At 42.7% G+C, this 20,562-nt stretch overlaps 1 protein-coding gene across 1 annotated transcript; it reads left to right on the top strand.

Annotated features, from left to right (window-relative positions):
- Positions 1-750: 750 nt before the first annotated feature.
- On the top strand, positions 751-19,850 carry PKN3 (protein kinase N3; the record flags this gene model as incomplete). Its single annotated transcript, XM_084272730.1, is given in 25 exon segments — positions 751-864; positions 1,134-1,250; positions 1,253-1,300; positions 1,302-1,364; positions 4,742-5,024; positions 5,587-5,735; positions 7,114-7,243; positions 7,358-7,509; positions 7,826-8,021; positions 8,263-8,454; positions 8,696-8,805; positions 9,293-9,436; positions 10,388-10,463; positions 11,406-11,592; positions 12,566-12,677; positions 13,513-13,580; positions 15,021-15,087; positions 15,658-15,749; positions 16,102-16,278; positions 16,369-16,431; positions 16,980-17,056; positions 17,653-17,795; positions 18,040-18,147; positions 18,728-18,808; positions 19,534-19,850. Coding segments are annotated over 25 exon segments (3,162 nt in total). The 3' UTR covers positions 19,747-19,850.
- Positions 19,851-20,562: the final 712 nt, after the last annotated feature.

Genomic DNA, 20,562 nt, shown 5'->3' with positions numbered 1-20,562 from the left:
GACAATGTAACAGATAGCAACAGGTTCCAGAAGGATTTATATTAATCTAATACACTTGCTTTATTAACAACAGGGGTATCTTTAAAGGTTTTATAGAACTTCAAGGCTTTATTAATTCAACTCAGTTAAACTAGATTAAAATTTCACATTTTCTGGTGATTTCCTTTTACTAATTATTCACTTGCAGGTCATTTACAAAATGCTCATGCTAGGAAAAAAAAAAAACCCAAGCTGTTCTAATGAATAAAAGGAAAACACTTCTGTTTATTAGTGTATTACTAAATCTGTATGTGGGAATACTATAACCTCTGGATGCCTTCTGACTCAAAAGATGTGTATCGCTCCAGGACTGAAGCAGCATATTGCTGCACTAGCAATACTATGCAACACTGCTGAGGAGGAATCTTACAAGGGGGTGGTCTTTACCACCTGCAAGCAACTAGTATGTTCTCCACTTCTCTTTTTTTTTAACGCTGGGCCTGTGACAGTGCATATTGGTTCTGCGTGGCACGATGCTGTGGCAGCTGAGGGGTTACTGCCAGCCGTGCCGAGGTGCTTGGGTTATTTTTTCACTCAGATATTTAGCCGAGACCCCAGGTCCTACGTGTAGAGGTGCAGCTGTGCAGAGAAACAGTCAAAAACCCAGCACAGGGGTTGTCCCATCGGAAGGAGAGTTGCAGTTTGCTTGTTCCCCTACACACGCGTGCCAGTTCCGAGTCAATCTGGAGAACTAAAGCTGGAAAACACCCGATGGGCTCGGCACAGCAAACTGGGCCCCGGCTGGGTGTTCTCCTCACAGCACCCAGCTCCCAGAGGAGGTGTCAGGCGCCCAGCGGGGCCCGAGTTAGGGAGATCTGTCACCGTGTACGTCCCCGTACCGTCCCTTTGGCACGAACCCGCAATTTCTTTTGCCTACAAAGGACGCTGACTCCCTAAAGCCTCTCCTTCCCCCGCAGCCCGACGCGGAGGGCGATCTCCACGCTGGGAAGCGGGAGGGTACCTCAGTCTCCTCAGCGTCCGGTCTGTCGCGCTTCCCGCCGCCGTCCCGGGCGCGCCGCGGGACCTCGCCGCCAACTCTCGGCTGCGCATTTCCCCTCAGGGCAGGCGCAAGCAGCGGGATGACCTCCTGAGAGGGGCGGGAGCTGCGGCTGGCCGAGGACCCACGGGGCAGGGCAGCGCTGGGCAGCGTGTGGGCAAGGGGAGGTTCCCCGTTCCCTGAGGGCCGCCCGCCGGTAGCTCTCCCGGGCCTGTACCCCGCGAGAGGGCGCTGGCGGCGGCACGGCGCTTCCCGGGAAGGCTGAAGTTTGAAAAAGTGCCGGTTGCTGGCGGTGCCGGACGGAGCAATGGCGGCGGGGACCCCGCAGGTGAGCGCCGCGCTGAGGGCTCGGAGGGGCGCCGGTATGGCGGGCGGGGCGAGGGGGGTCCTCTTCTCCTGGGAGGTTCCCCTCCGCCTTTGGGGCCCTCTGTCCTCCCGCCGGGAAAGCGCAGCTCCACGCACCGCTGGAAGCCCCCGGTCCCGGGGAGGGGGCGATGGTAGGGAAAGCGGGTTTTCCTCCTGTCTCTTTCTGCCTCCCATGGTGGCCGCGCCCTGAGGCGATGGGAGAGGCTGTGCAAAGCAGGTGGCATCCCCCCAAAAAAGTCCCTCTTCGCCTCAGGGAAATGGGGTTTTGGGCTAAGTTGATGCCCGCTGACGAAATCCCCTCTCGGCATCGAGATGTGTGAGGGGTGAGGCGAGGCGGGTGGTGGGGCTGGCACACAGGAGCCGGGGGAGGGCAGCCAGCCTCCGAGCTGGGAAAAACATTCATTTTTGGAACAAACTCCCCGGAGTGGGTGAGATGCCCTGCCCTCTTTCCATCGGGCGTTCCGAGCCTAATCTGGGAAAGAAGGGATGGAGGGACCGGCACAAAGAGCGCTGGATGCCAGCGCTGCAGCCTGGCTGAGTTCCCTCCGCCTCACTCCTTTCCATCCTTACCAGCCCTTGCAAAACTCGGGAGTTGGAAAGGGGACTGGCTCCAGACAGGGTTGCAATTGGCTTTTTCCAAACTATTTTTTCACTTTTTGAAGCAGCTTTTTCTTGTAAAGAGTGCGTGTGGTTAGCGTGAGGTTGTCTGACACAGGCCTCATCCCTACAGCGCCGAGTTGCTGCGAGGGATGTTACTCAAAATGTCCTGGGGGGTGTGTGTGTGTGTGGTTTGGGGGTGGGGGGAGATGAGGGGACGGGCCCCCTCGTTGCTAGTTTACAACATTGGATTGTAAATCAATTTCTCTGTCAGTGGTGAGACTCTTTAAGGGTCGGGTCTGCTCTGTAGGTGCAGGTGAAGCTCACTGCCAGGCTTGGGCATAGCAACCGAGGGAGGGTTCTCTGGGCTGCGATCCAAAGGGCTAAGTGCAACCTCAGTACTGCTTCATTTTCTGCTAGTTGGGAAGCAGTCTAGAACTTTGGTATGATGTGAATTTAACAGAAACCCTGGCAGCCCCGCTCCAAGTACTAACCCAAGATAATTTAAGCTAGCGTGGGTATTTCTCTGCGAGCTGTAGATGTGTTTCAGGATTGTGTTGGAGACATACCCTGAAGGACTGACCTTCCCTGGGAACCCAAGGACAGCTGCAGGCTGTGGCAGTATCCCAACACCCCATTGAAATTCTTGAGTCAGAATGCAAAATGGATCAACCCGAATGCAAAATGGATCAACCCAAATGCAAATTCAGCTTCCCCATCTTCCTCAGTAATAGAATGTTTTACCACTCTGATACGTAGATCCAGTAAAATATACTATGCTTGCATTCTAAATATATATATAAAATTAGCATGGTGCATTAATTGGTAATCAGACTAGCTTTTGGCAGCGTCATGTGGAGGAAAATTGACTTGAGAACTGCCCAAGCTGTGCCTGTTTTCTGAATCAATAGCCAGGTCCCTGTATTCAGTAACCTTTATTGACACTATTCTTGCAGCACTACTCACTCCTTTGCTCTAGGTTGATCAAGGGGGTGGGTTGCTTACAGTCATTTGTACAGTTTGGATAGCAAATAAATCTGTAGGCTTTTTCTAATTATTTAAATGAGAACCGCAACCAACAAACTCCTTTTAGTTACTTTCTGCAGACTGGATAAAGAGATTTCTGATTTTTCCAACTTAGAGCTGGTAAAGGTTGCCTGTGACTCAGGAACTCCATGATTCAAGTTCCTTCTCACAAAACTTTGGATGTTTTTCAAAGCTCTGGCTTAGTTCCTGGCTTTACTAATTGGGCGAGAACTTCCTGGAATCAGGATGTTAATCTGAACCTTTTTGTTTTGTTACCAACCTGAACAACTCCTATTTTGGCTATTGTGTATCTGTTGCAGACCCAAATTGTTTTTAGGCCAACTTTAAAATAGATATTTTTCCAAACCCCTTTGCTATTAGGCTGAAATCAGAGTAAAAACTGATCGAGGACGTTTGGTTGGGTCTCTGAGGTGCACAACAAGATATACTAACACAATGAAATAATTATTTCTGTGTGAGTGGCAGTAATGTTTGGACACACAGCGTGCTCTTATAATGCAGTAAGGTACACCAGTAGCACAAACCTAGCGTGGTTTATTGTTGGAAATGTGGTCAAATGATTAAAGAATGTGAAAGCAAGTTGGGATTCCTGAGTTCTGTCTTTAGTCACTGGCGTGCTGTGTGATCTTAAGCTGCTTAGTGTTGTGGAGTTTGACTGTACAGCTGCTTTAAGTGAGGGGTATGATGGGTTGTTGATGTTAGGTTATTAATATATTAATTACTCTGAATGCCTTGAAGCCATGCTTCCTGTTGAAGAGAAAAGCTTAAGCTCTTGTTTGCATATAGGTTAAGTGTGCTAAGTTAATGAGTGGACTTGATGGTAAAGGTCTTTTCCAACATAACCAATTCTCTCAGACTATGATCTGTTATGGTATCCTTGTGGATAAAGCTTTTGTGGCTCCTGTCTGACTTCAGTCCTTTGGTCCATGAGTTACACCTCTGCTGCTACTGCCTATCCATGTCCAGAGCAAACAGAGCATCTCTGTCCAGGGCTGTAGATAAGGCATATGTCAATGGAACAAGTAATAAAAATCATGCAAAACAAAACGCCAAATGAGCTTGAATGATACTGATGCAACTCAAAATAACCAGTGGTTTAAAATTGCCTTACTGCCTGTAAATCACAAGCAGAATAGAGAAAACAGCCTGCTTCCCTTTTCAGTTACAGCAGGAAGTTAAACTTACCCTTTTGCTTAATTATTTGTAGAAACAGCTGTTGGTTCTAAATTTTTTTTTCATTCTTTAGGGGCGACAGCTGAGAGTTAATGCATGCTTGTGAGATTCCTAAAAAGCTCTAAGAGGTTAATTAAGATGTGTCTGTGAATGGTTGGCACCAAAACATATTCCAATGAAAATCTGTATCCACTAGTAAAAGTTATTGTTGATCAGAACAAGGGCAGTTATTGGCTGGGCTTTGATACCTGGAGAACAAAGATGTGTGTAGACAGACATCTTACTTGTCTCCTTGTTTTTTAATGAAAATTTTTCTCCATTATGGTTAAAAAAAAATCAAACTAAGGTGTGTTAAGGTCAAATTTCTGTTTTGTACTCTGCAATTTAAAAGGTGGGCAGCAGAATTTGTGTAAACCAGTTCCTAAAGGAAATGAAGTGGAATCTTATGAGGGTGCTGCTGTAGCATAAAAATAGTTGAACTGTGTTATCTCTGAAATCCTCTTGCCCAATGCTGCACTGCAGGGCAGCTGTCTCTTGCAGCTGGGCAATGGTGTGAACTTAATGGATCCGAGTTTCCAGCAAAAACTGGAGGGTGAGAAGGAACTGCTTCGCCGTGCTATACAGAAAGAGCTGAAGATTAAAGAGGGAGCAGAAAACCTGCGCAAAGCAACCACAGACAGAAAGAATCTTGCTCATATCGAGCATGTGCTGAAATTTTCCAACCGAAAACTGGAGCAGCTGCATTGGGAACTTCAGGAGCTTAATGCAAGGATTGTAATAACAGACAAAGAGCAGAGTAAGACAGGTAGGTTTTGGATCATGATTGACAAGAAAATTCTGTTAAAGTGTCATCATATATTGAATTTATAGATTTTTCTGTTGAAGGCTTACAAGGAGAGGGAGCGTCTTCTGTTGGTGTTAGACTGATGAAATGATCTGTGCAGTAAAAAGGTTGAGAATGGGGCAATAAAAGTGAAAGGAGGCAACAGGAGAGATCAGTGAAAGGAGGCAACAGGAGAGATCAATCAGCTGAGAGTGCTAGGCACGGGGAATATTCAGGAGCAGGCTGTATGTGGAATTGAAGAGGTTTGAATAGAGTTTCTGGGCAGTTGAACATCCAAGTATTTTACAGGATGAACAAGTATAAAACTGACAGAGTGCTTGTCATGATGGATTCACTGATAAACTAATAAATAGTTATGGGTATGAGCTTAAGTTTCATTTGAAAGTGTTTTGCAGACAGTTTTGTAGGGAAGATGTTTTTACACCTTATTTTATAGCCTAACCTTTTATAGTCACCCATCTAGAATCCAATGAAACGACACAAGAAAAGATGACTAAAGGTATCATTTGCATTGTTTGTGCAGATGGGTCTGTATCTCCAGGTCCTTGTCTCTGGGAAAGAGACTCAGACCCCATGGCAAGAAAGGTCGAAGCTCTGAAAAAGCAGTTGCATGTTGAAATGAAAGTGAAACAAGGAGCTGAGAACATGATCCAAATGTATTCAACATCCAAGGTAAGCAGGAATAAGCAACCATTTGGGAATATGGATTCCTGGGTCAAAAGTCGTATTTAAGGTCCATACATAAAAGTGCTCTCTGGTTATTAGTGTGTGAAAGAAATTTTCAAAGCTGCCCTGACTGAATCTTAGCTCTGCAGTTCAGTGCTCAGCATAGTGGCAGCATGTCGTGTTACTGCACAGGACAACCAATACTGGGACTGAGAAACATTCTTACTGCAACATGTTGTAGATTTCAGGAATTTAGCAGGAATGAAAAGGAATTTGATGGTGCACGTTTCATTTGCAAGAGCTTAAACCAATCTGTAATTACTGGGTGTTGGAAAAAGACTTTTCTAATGTGTAGTTTATTCCACTTTGGCCCATGATGTGGTTGCCTATGACTTTTTCTGAAGCATCTGGTGATGATCGCTGTCAGAGGGGAGTTGTTAGACCAGACAGACAGGCAGAGTCTGGCAGTTTTGATCCTTTTGGCAGTTCTTACGTGGCAGGTGTTTGTTCTGCTTCTGCTCTTGAATGTTGCTTAGGGATATTAATGATAGAATTGGGAATCTCTAATGTTTTAATTTAACCATGTAAATCCTCTTGTAGGCTCAGCAGAAAGTGCTAGGTATGTACAGAAAAGCTTATGTTATCATTCTCAAATGGATGAATGGCCCTTTGGCAAAACCTACCTCTCCCTACCAGCAACAGGCTCTATGTTACATCTTTGTTCTAGGTGCTGAAGTTTGCTGGCTAATACCAGCAGAGAGATGTTAATGCATCTAAGCTCAACGATTGTAGTGTCTCTAGATGAGATGCAGATTTGAAACAGCAAAAAGTATCTCATAAAAAGTAGCATGATACAAGTGCTATACCTAGAAAAACTTCCACACCTGGGAAGATAGTGAGGGTGGTATAAGAGGCACATTCAGTCACGGACTTGAGGAAAGAAATTTTTAAAGCATTGGTGTAGTACAGAGAGTTGAGCGACATTTGATATTACTGGGCTGCTCAGCACAGAGGGCAGCAGCATGTGGTGTCTCTTTATGTGAGAAAAAATTTTAGAGATTTACTGTTTTTTGTATTCGTTCTATTTTCTGAGTTTTGCATAATTGTATTTAGAAGTCAAAGGTTAATTAAAAACCACAAGTCTCAGTGACTGCAAGGTTTGGTATTAACTGGACTTGTCCTTGACCTGTCCTTTACCTTTACAAATGGAGACAAGTCTTTGATCCTCAGCTATGTCTCCTTTACATAACTGCTTATTAATGCCATTTCAGGGTGATGTATGACCCTTCTAGAAGGAACCACCCCATCCTAATATGTGAACATACCATTGTAATACATTTTTAATGAGCATGGCTCGCTCTCTGCATGTGCTTTCTTTCGGCAGGAGCGGAAGCTTCTGGCTACAGCTCAGCAGATGCTTCAGGACAGCAAGACAAAGATTGAAATAATCCGCATGCACATTGTGAAAGTATCTCAGTCAGCAGGAGGGATGGAAGATGCAGTGGATCCAGCAGGTAAGGTTGTTTTTAAGTAACACATACATCCAGAATAGATGCAACTGGAGCCCCAAGATCCAGAAAACTCTGCCAGTTTTCATCCTCACTATATTTTATCTCCAAAATGGCCAGTGAGGATGGGGACCACCATCAGTCCTTTGGAACTACGTATTGAGGAGCTGAGACATCACCTGCGCATTGAAGCTGCTGTGGCTGAGGGGGCAAAAAATGTGCTGAAGATCCTAGGAGGGAGTCGAGTACAGGATCGTAAATTTTTGGCTGAGGTAAGCACTTATTCAGGCCTTTTTGGGAGGGTGCCAGTGATTTATCATGAATGAGTTAAGCAAGAGTTATTAATCTGGGAAGCTCTTGTCTCTCTGAGGACAGTCTGATTAGGATCACTTTACCTTGCTTTGGTGAGATTTCTGAGGAACATCAGAAGTGACACTGGTCAGGATCCATGGGGAAAATATTGTCTTGTTACATTGTTAATAAGATGTTATCTGGTCTTTTTTCAAAGCTTAAAGGATTAATAGTACCTGGACTGGGGGTGTACATTGAACATTTCTGTCTGCTTTCTATTCTACTTCATATTGCTAGGCTCAGGGCCGTTTGCAAGAGTCCTCTCAGAAGATTGACCTGCTGCGCTTGTCCTTGGAACATCAGCTTAGTGAGCTTTCTCCTGATCACCCAAAAAGAGCACTCATCAAGCAGGAACTAGTAAATACCTCCTCCCTCGGAGCTCAGCACGGCAGCATCCAACCCACTTCAGTCATCAAACCTACGGCCCTTACAGGTACATAGGTCCTGCCTGGCATGTTGTGGGGAGGACAGTTCTTGTAATGCCTTTTGTTATACAGACACACCAATAAGATGCTCCTGATTATATGGACTTGCAGTCTATTAATCTGGGGAAGATTTGAGCCATTAACCAAGAAATCACAAATCGGAGATTCTTGGACCTTTGTGAGGACAGGCTGACTGGAGTCACTTTCTTTTTACATAATAATAATCTTTACTCTCTTAAATTTCCTCAGGAACTTTGGAAGTGAGACTGATGGGGTGTCAGGATCTATTGGAAAATGTTCCCGGTCGCTCCCGCATGACTAGTTCTTCTCCCATCTGTGGCAGCCCAAGTGATCTGAGGTCTCTTTCTCGAACACGAGTTGGCCTGGGTATCCATGGTCGTAGCGTTACGGGAAAGTATCTGCGGAATGAAGAGCCTTCTAGTGAGTGTGGGGTTCCCTGGTGAATTGTGAGTCGTGTATGGGAGCATGGGGGCTTCTAATCTAGGTACTAAGTTAGCCTGGTATAAGAAACCTGGTTTCTGCAAAACTGAGAGAGAGAATTGCATTGTACCTGGTCCTCCTTCTGCTCTCCTGGAAATTGCGTTTCATTGGGATATTCACCCTCAGTATGAGAAATTTTCTTTGCTAAAAGGTTATAATCCATCTTTTCTCCTTTGTCCAGATGAGGTCATTGCTGTGCTCAAAGTAGACAATAAAGTGGTTGGCCAAACAAACTGGGGACCAGTTAATAACCAGGCATGGGACCAGAGCTTTGCCATTGAGCTGGACCGGGTAAGTCTGCCCCGGATTCCCTGCATTGTATTTGTTTTTCCATTTCACCTTACCCAATATGCTCATTTAGCTGCCATTCCACTTGATTCAGCTCTGTATTGTTGCTGTCCCCGTGTCCTTTTACGTGCCAGTTATCTTAGCCTGCCCCTGAAGGCAGTGCATCTCTGGCAGAGATTCAGCCTGAACAGCATCTGTTGTCCTTCTCTTCTTATCTGAGCAGTTTTATTTCTTCTTACCAGTGAAGTGGCTCTATCAGGGATTTCTGAAATGGGGAGCCAAGGCAGCCATCTCCACAAGGGTTTTGTAGCTAAGAAGATCTGAAAACATCAGAGAAAGCAGGGAACTGAAGGATTAAGGAAGCTTCTGATACACACTCTTTAGTTTACTGATTTTTCAAATAGTGTGTGTGCCTTTTCCAGACCATGGGGCAGTATGTAACTAATCCACTTGTGGTTTTTTCTTCCCCATGGCTTGCCCACCCTACCAGTCTCGTGAACTAGAAGTTGCAATTTATTGGAGAGACTGGAGAGAACTCTGCGCAGTGAAGTTTCTACGTCTGGATGATTTCCTTGATAACAAACGTCATGGGATGTGCCTCTCACTCGAACCCCAAGGAATGCTTTTTGCAGAGGTATAAATACCAGCTTTGTTTCTTTTTTCCAGAGAACTGTCTGTTTAGAGTGCCTGCCCTGAAAGCAGTTGTTCAACCCAGGATACCAGGAATGGAAGGAGCGATAATCTAGAGGGGTAGAATGATACCTGAAATCCTTTTGCATCCATATCACACACAGCAATAGGGAGCAACGTGGTATGATAGATGTACACATGTCATAGCCCTAAGTAACTCTTCAGCTGCTGCACTGTAATTGTATGTGTGTGTGCACTGTGAAATCCGTTGGTTTATATTAGCTTTCATTATGAGTCATTGGTGACACTTTAATTAAACATAAGGCTTATTGGTCAGAATTGAGTCACAGAGTCTGTAGAATCAGAGATCCAAATTCCCTCTGGGTATGCTTATTTTTATCATCTTTCTGAGGCTAATAATAGTTTGAAGTACCATCAATAAGAGATCATCCAGATAATCCCTTAAAAGCCACAGTACTTTCTCCTTTGTGTTGTGATGAGAGTTCCCATGGTTATATTCCCAAAAGTTGGATTTTGACATCATGTACCAAAATTTGCCTCCTTTTCCCCTCTACTTCTTGTTTTTTGAGGTCTTGTTTTTTGGGGTTGTTCTTTGGTTTTTACTTCTGCCTGTGCCATGAACTACTACATTTTGTTTCACCTTCTTTATGCATGGCTTTGCAAATCAGATTTGGGATATGAATTGGTTTTTATTTGAGGTTTTTTTCTGCATTTTAGGTAGCAGAAAATTACAACATCTAAAACCACAGTTGAAGTAACAGATGTTTAGAGGGTGAAGCTAGAATAACGCGGTCTGGAGTCTGTTTGTGGAATGACTCCTAACTTACCAAACAGATCCGAATGGAGAATTTTAGGAGAGAGCAGGCATGTGTGAAAGTTTATATTTGCAGTGTAAATGAGGAACCCTGACAAATCCCTTTTGCCTCCCTGACAGGTGATGTTCTGTAATCCTGTCATTGAGAGAAAGCCAAAACTGCAGCGACAGAAACGCATTTTCCCCAAACAGAAAGGTATGCTGCTGAAGAACTGACTGCTTACTATCTAGGGTGTGTAGGTGAGGGCATGCACTCCTGTCTGATTGAATTTGAGACACATTAAAATGCTTGCTGATTGCTGCTCAGAGGCACGTGGGCTTTATTAGAATGGGGAAGTTTTTTTCAGCCACAGGAAGTGCAGCCAGCCTGGCTGCGGCGTGGTGTGTAATGTGGTATTGATGTGTTTCTGTTCACAATTAACATTGGTAGGAACATATAATTACTAGTTACTTAACAGATTTCTTAGCAAGATCTGGGTCTCAAGCTCTACTAATTTAACCAGCAGTTCTGTTATTGATGAATAGATGTTGGAAGGTTTTCCAGAAAACTCTGAATTATAGAAGACCGTAGCATGAACGAGGCACTGATTGTCAAGTCTTTAGAATTGGCATCTCAGGTTAATAGTTTAGTGGCTGGAGTGACTCACATGCTTTCTCTTCTGTTTTCAAATTTTGTCTTGTGAAGCTGAATACAGTATGACTTTGTATACTAGGGACTCCTGGCAGTGAGGATAAATGAGATTTTATATTTATATTCTTCAGGAAGTAGTAAAAATAAACATTTAGGATGTTTTCATTTGCTCCCTTAAAGATGTTTTCAGAAACTTTCTTTTAACAGGCTGCATGATTAAAATGCAGTATTGAAAACAAAGAAAACCTGACTCCGAATAAAATGAATTTTTATGGTTTATGCAATTTCTACTTGAGGGTTGTTATGATAGATGGAACTGAACATAGATGAAATAGTACATCTGTTTCATCTTCATCATAATTAAACTTTCTTCCCTGGAGGAAAGCTTGTTCTCCCTATGGTGGGCTGAGTAACCCATGGGTGATGAGGTGAAAATGAGTTAACAGTACATGAGATTGTAATTTGTGCATTGTAATCTCACTGGTGTTTTGACTCTGACTCCTCCAGGGAAAGAATTTCTCCGAGCTCCTCAAATGAACATAAATGTTGCTGCTTGGGGTCGCCTGATGATGAGTTTCCTCCCTCCATGTAGTTCCTTGAGCACTCTGAGTCCCCCACTTCATGATCCCATTCACACAGACTTCTCTCCAGTTCCCCCACAAAGTCATGTTGTTTCAATGTCCAAATTGAGCGGGTAAGTCATGTGCTGACTGTTGCTGGATGACACTCTGGAATGGGTGTAGGACAGATCCTAAAATTCTGTTGCACCTTAGTAAGGTGGAGGAAGAGATTGATGTGAAAACTGTACCTGTGGAACTTAATTCAGGGTTCTAAGAAAAGCCAGGGCTGCTTGAGATGATGGGGGTTTAGCTGTGACCACCTCTGATTTGCTGTTCTAACAAGCAGTGTGTTCCAGAGCCAGTGGCACTTCAGCAGCATTCTTTTCCTCTGCAGTAAGAACTGTGGGCATAAAAGTGATGAGAAGTAAACACTGTGGTGTGGGGAGGGGGGAAGGGGAATGGAAACCAAATGGATTTTCAGAAGTTATTTTATGTACACAAAACCATGTACTGGTTCTGTGCTGCAAAGGAAAGAAAGTATCTCTTTAAATGTCTTCACCACCATAGTAACTGAATGTGATGCAAGATCACAGAGTGATTACTGGGGTAAAGTTGCCCTCTTTCATGTGGTTACCTGTTCCCCAATAACTAGCATACTGGAGCACACAGAAGATAGATGGCAAAGCTTTAAATATGCTGTAGAATAAAACTTTCTAAGTAATATTTTTTTAAAAGTGTTGGAATTTTAGATAATTAAACATTCTCTGAAAAAGACTGTTCCCACTGATTCACAAGACCTAGACAAGAAAAAACTACTGTGTTGCTTTTAAAATTGACTTTAATTTCTTGATGATAGTGACTTATTTCTACACCCCTATGTTTCATTAGTTGTATAGCATCAGGCAGCTAGTGTTGGAATGTGAGTCTAACCACCACCAACTTAATAGCTCATTTTCTTTTCATTCATTCATCATGTCTTGTTGATACTTCTCACATTTGCAGTGTGAATCAAGGAGTCCTGTTTGTGCAGCAAAGGTGATACAAAGGTGTCTGTGTACAACGTGCTGCCCTAAGACAATCTCCTTTAATTTTGTCTTACAAATGCAGTGAGTTTCCTGTGGCCAAGCTTACGTTTGCTGATGAAGCTCCACCCAAGCCTCCACGCCTTTTTCTGATGCCCAACTCCAAAGAATCAACACCATCTCCTGCAGATTCTCCGGTAATCATCTGGGCTAATAGAGAGTCTTTTCTTACAAGGCCTGTTTTTTCTTAATTTTTTATTACTGGAGAAAAATAATTATACTTTAGGCATGTGCTGCCTCATTATCTGGCTGATCTCCAGGGGTTCAGAACCCAGGGAGCTATTTTGGCATGGTGTATTCCCAAAGCAGTTGCACCTCTTTGGGGTTTTTTCCCTCCCCTTCCCTTTCTTATTTTTTTTCTTTTTAGATTATAAGTTGCTTTTCTTGAAGAAGAAAATGGGAAGTAGGTTAGCATTGGGAGTTCAGGACAAGGGTAGATGATTGCACAGAGAAAGCAGGGAAGGAAGGATGGGAGACTTTTAGGACCAGATGAAGTTCTTTGTCATTAAAGAAACTGGGAAAAACCAAGAAGAGCTCTCTGACAGGAAGGAGCAGGAAAATTGTTTTGAGTAGTATAATGGTTAATGACCTGTGTGCTGTAACATCTTACCCTTTCTCATTTCATTTTGTCAATAGAGGAAACTGCATTCTCCAATCATTGTGACTCTAGGGAACATGAGATGTCTTTTTTTTTCTAGAAAGGAAATGCTTTATCCCAGGGTTTTAAAAAACATTTATTTTAAAGGGTTTGACCCTACCAAAAATATTTCACATGGGAACAGTTTTGTGTGAGCATAGCATAGACAACCTGTTTTCATGCTGCTTCTCTCCAAGCAGAGGCAATGACCAATTGCAGGAACTTATCTATGGTTATGCTGGATCATGATAGAGGAGAAAATTTGGATGTGGGTGTTCAGGTCTGACTTGGTGATTCCAGAGGATGACACACTAAAATTTTCTTTCTGTTCCCAGTGTCTGAAGAGGCTGCATATTGAGGAGAAGTCTTGCAATTCTGGATTTCCAAGCCAGGCATCTCCAAGGTAACTGTGGACAGCATGGGCTGCCCTGGGTTCACAGATTCAGGAGACACTAGGCTGAAATCTTTGAGCATGCAGTCTAAAGTTCTGCTCAAGATTTGCTTTGGTTTCTCAGCAGCAGACTCTTAGTGCTGAGTGGATAGTGCCATGGAAAGTCTGCTCTGAACTTTACTTGTCCAAACGTCCACTGCAGCTCAACTGCTTATTGACCCGATACTGAGCCTATCGACAGACTGCACGCTGCAGCACAGTAGTTGTCTTTGGTAGAAGGCAAAGTCACTTAACTGTCTCCAAGTGCTTCCTTGTGCTTGAAGTTTTATGGTGTAGCATATTTAGATGTGTCTGCATTCTAAGTCATACATTTCAGAAACACTCCTGGTATCCCTTGCACTCTTTCTATTGATATAACAGATACACTATCTTTCCTTACATAGGGAGGCATGAAACTGTCAGCTGTTTAGAGTCTATGGCAGTTATATATACACAATTTGTATATAACAAGGATACACAGCAGTAAATACACCAAAACCAAGACAAGTTTAAAAAAAAGTGTTGAACAAATAGTGACCTAAAAAGCACAAATAACAAAATCTATATAAGCTGATCTTGCAGTTCCAGTTGTAGAATTATGTTCATAATTTCATCATCACTTTTGAGGTGTCCCATCTTCAAAGCCAGGATACAGTTAGGCACCTACACACCTTCTCTCTGAGAAGGCTGAGGAGGGAATTGAGGCCTTCATGGTTAGATACTTTCACTTACTGGAGGAGTATGGAGTATCTGCTGCTTTTTAAAGGTAATCCTGGACTAAAGCGTGGGTTGTTTTTTGTTTTGTTTTGTTTTAAAATTCTTGCCAAGCAATTCTTCAGCCTGAGTTTCCTTGGTAACACTTTGAGGCTGATATAATATTCTATAGCATCTCTTCATTCAGCTACTTTATTCCCAGCAACATCTTATCATGTTTCATTGCTAGTTCCCATTTGACATCTCCTTATGCCCTTGTCCTGATAACACTTGTACATGTTCATGTCTGATTAACACACTTGCTGTTGAACCTGCTGAAAGGAATATAGGCAAAATTGAATTTTACTACCCCAAGGATGGGGGTGGAGGAGAACAATTCTTGTTCTGGCAAGTAACAGAGAGCAAGCTTTGGAGAGTCAGAATTGTTGCTCCTGTTCTTGTGGAGATTGAAGTCAGACTGCTGCCACTGAGAGCAGTTTCCTCACTTTATGGTTAACTTCTCCTTTCTTCAGTATCAGAACAGCAGCAAGGCTGTTTTGAATTCAAGATTTCAGCTTAGGGAAGGAAGGGTTGACACAACTGTTGCTTTCCCTTTTGCCATACAGAGCTTCATCCCCTAACACAAACACACATTCCTTTGTTACCTGTTTACGCATCTTTTGGCTACTGTCTCAGCAATTATTCTTTGTTTGTCTGCAGGAAAAGGACAGTTCAGCTTGAGGATTTTCACTGCATTGCTATGTTGGGACGTGGCCACTTTGGGAAGGTAGTGTAGAAGTGGACTCTGTGGAGGAGGGCAGTAGGGCTGTGGTTGTGAAGATGGGTCTCTGCCTCGGAGTCTCAGTAGAAATACTGCAGTACAGAAGAGATTTGTTGCAATGCAGATATTCAGAACAAGCCCAGCCCAACCATACCAGCACCTGATAACTGTTGTTAACAGTCAAAACTCCTGAAGATTTGTGGCTTCAAAGCCTGGAGAAAACTGTCCAAAAAAACACACCACTGCTATTTCTTTTGTTATCATGGTGATCACTCTATTCCCAAAAGCTATGTGCAGTGCTGCTTGCTGTGAGAGCTCTGAAGTCCTCTTAAATCACTGGGCCAGCTGTGATGCTGTGGTCTGTGGAAAGAATATAACTTTCACTGACATCCTTCTGGACTGCTGAAGGACTACAAGGAGCAGACAAAAAGTGCTCCATTTTTGGAGTTACTTGAGCTTGGTTTTGAGAATGACTGTCTAGAGTGGATGGAAATGGTTTGTGTCAATGGGAGTCAAAGTAATCCAATGAAGAAAGAACTGATTTGTTTGAAGTAGAGCTTTTATGTTGTCTTTCAGGTACTGCTGGCCCAATACAAAGCAACTGGGAAGCTGTATGCTATCAAAGCCTTGAAGAAAAAAGATATTATTAGGAGAGATGAAATTGACAGGTGAGCTTTGTTTAGCAATGGTACTATTGCCAGAGGTTACATTAACATCCCTATAATCAAATGCTAGCAGGTATGATGTGTTGTGGTGCTATTAATGTGACCTTAAGGCTTAGGTAACTAAAATCAGGAATAAGGAAACAGTGCTTCTTTCTAGCTTCTTGTGGAATGACACCTGAAGAAGACTCTAAAACTTAAGGTTTGGAATTATGCAAGATAAATACTGTATTAACCCTCACTTTTTTAATTTCTGTAACTTAAGATGTAAAGATTTTCTTCTTCATCCTCTCTTTCTTAAAATAAGTTTTACTTCCCAGTTTTAACACTGACATTTTTGTTCTTTGAATCCTGGCAGCTTGAACTGTGAGAAGAGAATATTTGAAGTGGTCAATTCTTCTGATCATCCATTCCTTGTCAACATGTTTGCATGTTTCCAGACACCTCATCATGCTTGTTTTGTGATGGAATATACTCCAGGCGGTGACCTTATGATGCGCATACATGAAGATGTCTTTCCAGAGCATATGGCACGGTGAGTTAGGATTAGTCTACTTTTCAGGCACCATATTTTTTGTCACTTGATTCTCATACATAATTCCTGATAATTTTTTCTATCTTTTAGGTTTTATGCAGCCTGTGTAGTCTTGGGGCTCCAGTTCTTGCACGAGAAGAAAATTGTTTATAGGTAATGCAGCAAAGAAACAAGTACAAGACAGTTCATCCACTTGAAAGTTTATTTTTCCTGTAGCTGTGTGTCTGGAGCTCACTGTCTTGCTGGGCTTTCTAATCTTTCTGTCTGTCTTTATTTTCCCCATCGCCTGTTGCTATCAGCATGTTCATTGTGCTTACAGTAAAGTCACCTAGAAGCTATTCATCTGACATGTTGCAGGTGATTAATCTTCTGTGACATGTCAATATGTTCTGGGGGGCACCTGTAAGTCACTGCTTTCTTTTCTACTGTGATAGGCAAGTAATTTGTCACGCTGTTGTGGGATGCCTTTTTCCAGATGAATAAGCCCCACCCAGCTCTAAGCTGCTTTGTGAGCCTTTCATTAAGAGGAAAGTATCAATAAATTAAGGGGAATCTTCTAAATAATACATTATTTGAACCAAATGTGAACTTTATTCAATTTAGATTTTATTCTCTTTATTTTCTGCCTCTTGTATAAAAATATGTTGGATGGAAATCCTCAGACTTCATCCAGTATTTTCTTTCCCCTCCTTTGCCTACAGGGACCTGAAACTGGATAATCTCCTTTTAGATGCTGATGGATTTGTGAAGATCGCAGATTTTGGATTGTGTAAGGAAGGTGAGTGACCATGCTGAAGGTGAAATTGAACCTTGGGCTTTATTAATGTGTTCACAAACACAGGTACTGAGGTGGCCGTGTGTAGTCATCCCCATCATAAAAATAAAACAAAGCCCACTAAAAAAACTCCAAACCAACCAACCAAAAAACCAGCAACAAACCAAACAACAACAACAAAAAAAACCACCTCACCTGTCTGTCCACAATGAACTTGGAAAGAGTACTTTGTCCTTTAATCTTCAGGAAATTTCTGAAGGTGTTTACAACGTGCTTATTTGTTCAAAGGAGATGGAATAGAGAATACTATGAAATGTGTGCCTGAGTGAATGGGCAATAGAATCTGCAGGAAGTTTCCTTGGTTTTGCTGTTTATAAGCACTGTCTATGTATTTCTTTCTTTATATATTTATTTATTTATTTGGAGGAGTTAAGTGCCTCGTATTTCCTTATTGGCACTTAGAAGCATTGATGAGAACCCTTGCCCAGTTAACAATATTAGATTATCAAGTGATAAACTATGGCTTCCAAAAGGTGAGGCTGCATGTGATCCATTCAGTAACGTGTGCTGGATTTTACAGAAGTGTTCTTTTCCTCCAGGAATAGGTTTTGGAGACCGCACAAACACCTTCTGTGGCACTCCTGAATTTTTGGCTCCTGAAGTCCTGACAGACATCTCATACACTCGGGCTGTAGACTGGTGGGGGCTGGGTGTACTCATTTATGAGATGCTGGTTGGTGAGGTAAGGCCCCCTTTCTCTAGGAGGATCTTACTTGACAATCTTGGGGAGAAGTAGTACCCAACCACCTGAGATAAAATTTTGCTCAATGCAGCCACCTATTTATTAGTACTTAAATTATATTTTTCTCATTTATAGTGCTTGCCAAAGACTAATTAATTCATACAACTCCCTGCTATTTTCATCCCTATTTAATAGTGAGGAATGAGTGTCATGTGGATTAAATAATAAAATGTCATAATTGCAGTCCCCATTCCCTGGAGATGATGAGGAAGAAGTCTTTGACAGCATTGTCAACGATGAAGTCCAGTATCCACGATTCCTTTCAGCTGAGGCACTTTCTATCATCCGTAAGGTAATGGGCTTGGTGGGTCTATAGGAGCCTGAGGAATGTGATTTAATGTGTAAGTGGATCCAAAAGGACTCTGTTAGGACCAGATAGCATTTGTGTGTGTAACCTGGAGCTCTCTACACAGGCTAAGGAAACATTCAAAATGTACACATAGTTTTTTCCTTTCCTTCTCTTTACATACATGCTGTTCTCCTGTACAAGGGTGACTCAGCAGGCTGAGAGGTCTGTTGCTGCTACCTCTGAAATGGGGAAGTGTTGATTCAAGGGTGGGAACGTCACAGTCATTCAGTGAAGATGGCTTGATTCAGGTTTTGAATGTCACCCTGTAGTCACAGGTGCACAACTGAGATGAGATGCTTCATGCAGTTTATAGTGAGTGTCTTATTGATGTTGCCAAGTTGTTTACAAGGAGCTGGGTCAGAGCTATTCCTAGCACATTATAGCCTTGTTGCAAAGTGAGAATGAGAGGTCTGAGGGGTTAGTCCATCTCCTTTCTATTGTTGGTTTTTTTTTTTTCCTTGGAACATTATTTCTGTCTATCCTTGTTCCCAGGGTTTAATTTTGAACTGATGTTTTCCTGCAGCTTCTTCAGAAATGTCCAGAGCGTAGACTGGGAGCAGGGGAGAAAGATGCAGAAGAGATTAAAATGCAGGCCTTTTTTAAGGTAGGAACTCACATTATCCCCTCCCCTCAACTCTGGTGTTTGAGCTTTCTGTTGATACCAAGGCATATTTCCATCAGTCACCAGTGACATCCTAGAGGTAGCTTCTGTTGCTCCTCATCTGCTGCTTTGATGTACGTACCTTTTAAGCTAGGAACAAATATCCCTTTTAAAAGCAAACTGCAGCAGTCAAAGATGCTGTCTAGAGTGATGACAGTGCTGGCACCTGTATTTTCAGGATATACATGAATCCTAAGTGAAACCAACATTAAAGACAGGTTTATTTTGAGTTAGGAGTTACATTTGTTCCAGGCAACGGTGTTACTGTTTCCATTACCCATCTACCAGGAGTTATTAGCCTTACAGCCCCTGGCTGGCCTGGCACTGGAGTAAGAAAAGAACTTGGATGTCAGCAGAAATTGCTGAGAAGTCCACAGATCCACCTCACTACAGCTGCATTTTAGTTTTGTCCTTCCTAAACAGAGTTTGAGCTGTAATTTTGTTTCTTGGTGTGCTGAAGAACAGCCCTGGACTGTAGGGAATCTTGGCACTATCTGGCCTGCAGTGATGATGCTGTTTGGTTTGGACCCTTTGTCAATTATTTTTAATTGTAGAAACAAAATGTGCTGCAAATGATCCAGAAGGGAGGTTGCAATTCTCCCTTTTGCTTTCACCTTTCATAAGTAACGTTTATGTCAATCTGGCCTGTTCACTTCCTTCCCTTACAGGAAATGAATTGGGATGCCTTGCTTGCCAGGAGTCTGAAGCCCCCTTTTGTGCCCACTTTAAGAGATCCAACCGACATTAGCAACTTTGATGAAGAGTTTACATCACAAAAGCCAATCCTTACTCCCCCAGGGGAGGTTGCTTTCCTAACCCGGAAGGAGCAGACTGTCTTCAAGGACTTTGACTATGTCTCCAGACACCTTTTAGATATTTAATTCTTGTGCTGTAAGAAACACCAACAGTTTGTTACCACCTTGAGAGCATGACTTGGCATGGGCAGTGGAAAAGTCAACAGAATTTGTAGGACTGGCCGTGCTGATAACCCCAGGAACAGAGAGCTTGGCAAGCTGAGTTAACCTCCTGTTGTTTTTCAGCCTCAATTGTTGAAGGGTTACTGGATCTCAGTTATCTTTAAGGAGTAATTAATGTTTGACTGGATGTGTCTTCTGCTGCCATTGAATATAGATGGAAATCAGGAATCAAAGCTGGATTTAATTTAAAGGAATCAAATAGTCTCTGCAACCCAGGTTACTCATTACAAAAAGCCTCGGTAAATAGCCTGGCTTTTCTTGAAGTTGCATAGTAGCAGGGGGAGCACCTGCTTCTCACCTGTTACTAGAAGAGATATGCATCATACCCTCTTTGTGATGATTTTATGCCCATTCCTGCTCATAATTATGTATACCAGAGAAGGAATGGATTTTAACACAACCAAGGTAATGATGTTTGGGTTTGATAATGATCCAAGTGATGTATCTTAAGGAAAAGTAGTTTCTTGCTACTTCTTTGAGGATGCTAAATCTTAGCTACTGTTTTTAATATTAAAAAGCTACAGCTTTGCACATGTTAATTTTCTTCTGAAAATAAAGATACCTTTTCTTATAAGGAAATTTCAGCTTTTTATCTCCTTGGTGTTAGGGGAAAGTTTCAGGTCAGGGCTGACCATATTCTCCTCAACAGGGAGGATTTTATTTTTCTCTGTACATGTCAATAGTAATGTTTTCTTCCTTCTCACTCAAGTTGTCTGTGTG

This window comes from Gallinula chloropus (genome assembly GCF_964237585.1).
Source record: "Gallinula chloropus genome assembly, chromosome: 18".
In the NCBI taxonomy this organism is placed as follows: Eukaryota; Metazoa; Chordata; class Aves; order Gruiformes; family Rallidae; genus Gallinula; species Gallinula chloropus.
Note: the sequence above shows the minus strand (reverse complement) of the source record. Positions and strands in the feature narration are given on the sequence as shown.